The 7,312-nt window shown below is 39.9% G+C and overlaps 1 protein-coding gene across 2 annotated transcripts in view; it reads left to right on the forward strand.

Moving 5' to 3' along the window:
* CAND1 (cullin associated and neddylation dissociated 1) overlaps positions 1-5,809 on the forward strand; it is a 30,202-nt gene extending 24,393 nt beyond the window's left edge. The window contains exons 11-15 of one of the 2 annotated variants that reach the window (XM_054399965.1): positions 1,131-1,226; positions 2,687-2,856; positions 2,956-3,120; positions 3,809-3,916; positions 5,242-5,809. In XM_054399965.1, the coding sequence (XP_054255940.1) occupies positions 1,131-1,226; positions 2,687-2,856; positions 2,956-3,120; positions 3,809-3,916; positions 5,242-5,466 (764 nt within the window). In that variant the 3' untranslated portion in view covers positions 5,467-5,809. The remainder of the gene's footprint in view (positions 1-1,130; positions 1,227-2,686; positions 2,857-2,955; positions 3,121-3,808; positions 3,917-5,241) is intronic. The other variant, XM_054399966.1, reaches the window with a different exon arrangement.
* The last annotated feature ends 1,503 nt before the right edge of the window (positions 5,810-7,312 follow it).

A 7,312-nucleotide genomic window follows, 5' to 3' on the forward strand; every position in this document is an offset into this window, starting at 1 on the left:
TATTGCATTTTACAAAGAGCTATAAACGTAAAGGAAAGGAACACAGGCAACAAATGGACAAATTACAGAATGTTAGGGGTTGGAAGGGACTTCAAAAGCTCATCCAGTCCAACCCACCTGCCAAAACAGGAGCACCTAGGACAGATCACACAGGAACACATCCAGGCTGGTTTTGAATATCTCCAGAGAGGGAGACTCCATAACCCTCCTGGGCAGCCTGTTCCAGTGTTCTGTCACCCTCAGAGGGGAAAAAAATCACTCCTCATGTTTCCATGGAACCTCCTATGCCTCAACTTCCACCCATTGCCCCTTCTGCTGTCATTGGGCATCACCCAGCAGAGCCTGGCTCCATTCTCTTGGCACTGACCCTTTACATATGGATAAACATGATGAGGTCACCCCTTAGTCTCCTCCTCTCCAAGCAAAGAACCCTCAGCTCCCTCAGGCTCTCCTCGGAAGGAAGACGTTCCACTCTGTTTATCATCTTTGTGGCTCTGTGCTGGACTCCTCTCAAACGGTTCTCTGAGGCCCTTTTTGAACTGAGTGGCCCAGAACTGGACACAATATTCCAGATGCAGCCTCAGCAGGGCAGAGTAGAGAGGGAAGAGAACCTCTCTGGACCTACTAACCACAGCCCTTCTAATCTACCCCAGAATGGCTTTGGCCTTCTTGGCCACCAGAGCACATTGCTGGCTCATGGTCAACCTTCCATTCACCAGGACCCCCAGGTCCTTTTCCCCTGCTCTCCAGTGGTCAGTCCCCAACCTATCCTGCTCCATGGGGTTGTTCTTTCCCAGGTACAAAACTCTCCCCTTGCTCTTGTTTAATTTCATTCAATTTCTCCCTGTCCACCTCTCCAGCCTGAATGGCAGCACAACCCTCCCGTGTGTCAGTTACCCCACCCAGTAAACTTGCTGACAGTGCACTCTGTTCCAAACCAATTGCAACAGGTTGACCTTCTGGTGTGAATTACAGTATTTCTACTTACTAGCATTGCTACTGATAAATAACATTTCTTGCTTAGTCTTCTTAAGTCTGTTAGCAGTTTCAAAAGAATAACATTGAGCATGGTTTAAATTCTACAGTCAAACTGTTTCCATGTTAATATATTCACAATTGTTTCATCTTAGGGTCCTCATATGCTCGAAGTTCAGTGGTTACTGCTGTCAAGTTCACTATTTCTGATCATCCACAACCCATAGACCCTCTATTGAAGAACTGCATAGGTAAGTTCTTTACTTTTACTGAGGGCTTCTACGTTTCTCAGGCAGTAGAACTGCATTTAAAAGTGGTTGTGTTTTCAGAAGGAAGCATTTTGTGACTGCTAGGATTAGCTGCTAATGAGAACTGGTGAAACAGATAGAAAATATTTCCAGAATAGCCAGTTCTTAATCCTAGTTCATTTGAATTTGGAGCTGTAAAAGAGTGTGTTTTAAAATGGCATCTTGAAGCTGTGAAGGGAACGAGAAGCTAGGGGCTTTTAGGAAGATGGCACACAAAAGCTGATTGCCTGGCCCATGCCTTTGCCAAATTTCATCAGTTTGGTGGAGAAAGATGCTGGCTTGATCCAGAAGGATGGTCTTGAAAATACTTCACTTTCAATCACTTAAAATGTTTGCACATGGGAATACTGAGTCTTGCCAGGGGATGCCTCCATGGAGTCGTCCCTGCCTCCACGGAGTCGCCCCTGCCTCCCCAGAGCACCCCCCTCTCAAAAAAAAAAATACATAAGGAGCTCTATAATGCATAGGACCTTATGGTTCTATTATGTCCTGAAAACATTTGGAAGTGTCTATATTTTTGCAGGGAAAAGGTAATCAGATCTTTCAGTGTGACATCTGTATAATTTATCTTGAGAGCACTTTAGAGCTTTGCAGTGCTGTAGCTTTTTGATCTTTTCTCATTTGTGTGCCAGAGTATTAGAGATTTATTTCATATGCTATGGCAGATGTTTTTGTAGGGGCTTAATTGCAGGTTTAAAGATCTGTATAAAAAATGGTGTGTACTGCTAAACCTAACAGAGGAAAAAAAAAGTTAGTCTTTGAAAACATAACAGTTTTGTGTAAAGCAAAGTTTTTATTTATAGAGAAGTGAATATATTACTGCAGGAATTGATTTTCACAAGTCTGTGCTGTAGAACTGTAGGAATTCTGATTTGAAAAGGCCTGAGGGGGAGGTGGCATGAGAACAGCTGAGTAGGCTTGTTTTATCATAATTGAGGAATTCTCAATATGTGGAAATTTAGGGGTTAAAAATCACTATGTTCATAGTTTCTTTAAGAGTTGGTTTTTTTGATTCTCCAACTGCGGGTTTGGGTTTTGAATGCATATTCTCAGACTTGTAATTGAGAAAAGCAAAGATTAAATACAGTTGTCATTAATTTACTTGCTACCTTAGAGAAAAAAAAAAAGATGGTCTTTTATTTTGAGGATGGTATTTTTACTTCTGTTTCATTAAATCAAATGCTGTATATCAGTTTTGTGAATAGTTTGAACATGATTATAATGAATAGATTTATTTCTGCAGTTGTGCTAAAAGAGCAGGTATTGGTGTCTGTTCCATGAAAATTGCTCCTGCACATTAAAGATGTCCTTTTGAAAAGTTGAAACTAAGGAAAGATATTTTTGAAGCAGCAAATGAAAAAAGACCCTCCCAGACTGAATTATTTCTGTTGCCTGGATTGCAGGTGATTTTCTGAAAACTCTGGAGGACCCAGATCTCAACGTCAGGAGAGTAGCCCTAGTGACATTTAACTCAGCAGCACACAATAAACCATCACTAATAAGGGACCTCTTAGACACTGTGCTTCCTCACCTTTACAACGAAACAAAAGTCAGAAAGGAGTTAATCAGAGAGGTATGTGGAGTAAGAGAAACAGTGCTGAATATATGGAAGTAGAGTCTGTTGTTGTTCTGAACCTATTCCTTCTTAACTTTGTTTTTCATTTGCTGACAGGTGGAAATGGGACCATTTAAGCATACAGTTGATGATGGGTTGGACATAAGGAAAGCAGCTTTTGAGTGCATGTATACTCTTCTGGATAGCTGTTTGGATAGACTAGATATATTTGAATTCTTAAACCATGTTGAAGATGGCCTGAAGGATCACTATGATATTAAGGTTAGCTGTTATTTTACTCTGTGTAAAGCAATGACTTAGTGAAAACATTTTACAGAATCACAGCATTGTCAGGGTTGGAAGGGACCTCAAGGATCATCCAGTTCCAACCAGCCTGCCATGGGCAGGAACAGGTTCCTCAGAGCCCCAGCCAGTCTGGCCTTAAAAACTTCCAGGGATGGGGCTTCCACCACCTCCCTGGGCAACTTGTTCCAGTCTCTCACCACCCTTATGCTGAAGAACTTGTTCCTAATGTCTAATCTAAATCTCCCCTCCTCTAGCTTGGATCCATTCCCCCCAGTCCTATCACTCCCTGACACCCTCAAAAGTCCCTCCCCAGCTTTCTTGTAGCCCCCTTCAGATACTGGAAGGCCACAAGAAGGTCTCCTTGGAGCCTTCTTTTCTCCAGACTGAACAACCCCAACTGTCTCAGCCTGTCCTCATAGCAGAGGAGCTCCAGCCCTCTGATCATCCTCATGGCCCTTCTCTGGGCATATATTTTAAATAGTGGATAGACTGAAATGGTAAAAATACCAATACCAAAAAGTACTTCATATGCTTAAGTACTTCACTGAGTTTGCCCTTTCATGGTAGTGTTGCTGTTAAAAAGGCTGCACAGCATTGTAGGAAATGTATCTCAATGTATGTGCTGAACATAACTAACTGTTGATCTTTTTTTCTCAACCTCTAGATGTTAACCTTTTTAATGTTGGTCAGACTGTCTACCCTTTGTCCAAGTGCAGTGCTGCAGAGGCTGGACAGGCTGGTGGAACCTTTGCGTGCTACATGTACAACTAAGGTACCCAAAGTGAAATTTACTTCATTATTTTGTGTTCTCTTACAGAGATAGAAATGAAATCTTGTGAGGAATACTTCTGCACTACTCCAGCATTTCCTGAGTGGTGGTTGATAAGCTGCAGTAGGCAAAACAATCCAAATCTGTGGGCATTTTACATGTGTTAGATGTCTTTAAATTACAAATGGAGGGCTTGACTTGTTAACCTCTTCTATAAAATCCTCTGTTTCTTTGATGACATTTTTTTGTTCCTTAAAAAATTTATCTGCCACTTGGGCAACTTCCAAGTCTCACTTTGTTGTAAATACTGAAGCTGGAATAGTGAGACATTTTCTGACTTCTGGTGATTGTTTCAAAGAGGCATTTGGGTGATGAAAGGTAGAAGCAGTTTAAAGTAATCCTGTTTGGTGGTGGTGGTTTGGTTTTTGTTTGGTTGTTTTTTCCCTCTTCTTCATTTGTATTACAAGATTCTCTGGTCTTGGCAGAGTTAGCCTCTTGTCTTGCTCTACCATTGCTCTTGTCTTGATCCACCTGCATGTTCTGACAGTCACATAATGCCTGATTTACCTTACTTTTCCATTGCTGGAGTGTGATCCATTTAATAAAAAAAAAAAATCTGCTTTTAATAATAATTTATGTTTGTATCACTGAAACATCTTTGAAAATTTTAACAGAAGACTTAAGCAGTTATTCTAATGACTGCCAGCTTCTAAAAGTCCTCTTATCTGGAAGATGCAATTCACCATGATAACGTCAGCTTAATGTTGTTTACTGACCTGCCTAGCTGGAGGTTTGCAGCTTTAATTGTTTTGATTTGGTAATTGACTTGATAGTCTTCAACCTTTTCTTGCTTACCTTGCAGTATTCAGCTTTGAGTCCATTTGTAAACTGCTGGTAAAAAAAAAAAAAGAAAGAAAATGTAAAAAGTGGATATCTGGATTTTCTTGTTAGTGTTTGTTGTTGTTATTGTGTTTTTTTTTGTTTGTGGGGTTTGTTTTTGGGTTGGTTTTTTTTTTGTTTTGTTTTTTGTTTTTGGTTTGGTTTTGTTTTGGTTTTGTTTTGTTTTTGTTTTTGTTTTCGTTTTGTTTTAAGAGCTCAGGCCACTTGGAAAGCTCTGCAAAGTGGACTTATGGAAGGCAACAGGTCTTTGTAAGGAACATTTATTACAGACTTAACCAGGTTGGAAAAGACCTCTGAGATCATCAAGTCCAACCTACCACCCAACACCATCTCATCAATTAAACCATGGCACTGAGTTCCTTGTGTGTGTGTGTTAAAAGAGGTTTAAGCAAAAGGCTCAAACATATTTTGTTTTTTTTTTTCTCTAGGTAAAGGCCAATTCAGTGAAACAAGAGTTTGAAAAGCAAGATGAACTCAAACGATCTGCTATGAGGGCAGTAGCAGCGCTTTTAACCATTCCAGAAGCAGAGAAGAGTCCATTAATGAGTGAATTTCAGTCACAGATAAGCTCTAACCCTGAGCTGGCAGCCATCTTTGAAAGTATCCAAAAAGATTCATCATCCACTAATTTAGAATCAATGGACACTAGTTAGATGTTTGTCCAACATGGGGACCATTCTGTTGAACCATATGATGCACTGAATTGACAGGTTGGGAGTAAAGAAACAGGAGGAAAAAAGAAAAAAAAAAGGAAAAGTATCTAATCTACACATTGTTCCACTTTATTTAACTTTCATGGAGACAGTTGGCTTTTCCCATTGTTGCTTTTCTAGCATTTATTCCAGAAATGTATTTCCATAATCCAGAGTTTGTTAACCACTCTTGGGTTTAGTGGATTTGGCCACCTTTGGGAATTTAAAACTTTGACACATGGTATATGGAAAATAGGTTCCATGATCCATTTGCCCCTGTAATGTTTAGGATTAAAATGCTGAAATTTGGTGACCATGATTTTTTTTTTTCTTCTTTTATTCACTCTTTCTACTTGTAAACAAAAAAAAAAAAAAAAAGAAAGGAGGGGGAGGTGGGAATCAAGTGTCCAGATGCACCGTGGGTTTTTTTTTGTATGACTTTTTATTCTTTTTTGTTTGGGGTTTTTTTTTGTTTGTTTGTTTGTTTCAGCTTCATAAATTTGGTTTGGCCTGCAGATGAATCCTGTGTAAGATTTATTATGTTAAAAGAGAGGGATTTGGGTACAGTTAAAAAAAAAAAAAAAGGAAAAAAAATAAAAAGCAGACATAAATGTCATTTCTGAAAGTGTGGGGATTTGAAAACAGATATATCCCTGTTGTGCACACTAATTTTTGCATGAGCAAGTTTACAAATATATATTGTCTGTAAAACAGCATGTGCAGTTTCTTCCTAATACAAGTTACAAGAAGTTCTCCTGTATCAGTGCAGTTTTCAGGTAATTTTGACATGCAGACCATTCACACAGGAAAGGGATGAATGAAGCTTGGTTGTTCTTAACCTTCCTGGCTTCTTAAATGCCAGGAGTATGAGCCTGCAGATGTTCTTACAGTAAACATAACAACAGTTGCTGCAGTTTTCACGTTTCTTTATTCCCAAAGCCTGGATCTCCTGGAGTTGAGGTGTGGGCTAAACCAGAAGATCGGAGCAGAATAGGGTGAGATGGAGGTAAATTGAGCAGAGAAGACCAGTGGGATGCTCAGTGGTTCCTGAACTTTGGATTCAACTTTGCTTTTGTTAGGAAAGCTTGAAAGGAAGTTTTACTTCAGTTAGCTTCTACCTCCTATTCTTCATCCAACAACTTTTGTTAGGGCACTAGTATTTGTATGGTATTACCTGGACAAGTATTGCCAGATCTTCATTCCAGGGTAGGGACTGGTTGTAAGACTGCTAGAGAGCAACCAGGTACAAGAAAAAAAAACCTCTGCTGTGAATATGCTGAGGTAATCTAGAAGTGGAGCAGAAGGTGGTAGCTGGCAGTCCCACACTGAACTGCATTTGGGAATTGAACAGCAAAAGATGAGGAACCACTGCCTCAAACTGAGCCTTGTCCTTACTTGGTTAATGCAGTTGCTTAATTCTCTCTTTTTTTTTTGTTAGTTTGTTTTTTTTTGGGGGGGTGTTGTTTTTTTGTTTGTTTGGTTTTATGTCAGATCTGACTGATTTCTCTCTAGCTAATTAGGATGGTTTTAGCCTGGCACTTTGTACCCTCGTTACATGGATACGTGGCATAAACTGCTGTGTGATTAAACAACCCTCCATTTTTATGGCCCCCAGCACACTTTCCTGTGAGCATCAGGGGCAAGTTTTTCACCCCACATGCTTGCAGTTGAGGAGGAGCAGGGGAGATACTGGTGCATTTTATTTTTTTTTCTTTCAATAGAAGGATCTGAACAAAGAAATCTACCAACTCGTTCAGTAGTAACCATTTCAGTGCTGTAGAAGTTTTTTTCAGATTGTAGCTTTCTC

Source organism: Indicator indicator, chromosome 3, assembly GCF_027791375.1.
Source record: "Indicator indicator isolate 239-I01 chromosome 3, UM_Iind_1.1, whole genome shotgun sequence".
NCBI classification, from domain to species: domain Eukaryota; kingdom Metazoa; phylum Chordata; class Aves; order Piciformes; family Indicatoridae; genus Indicator; species Indicator indicator.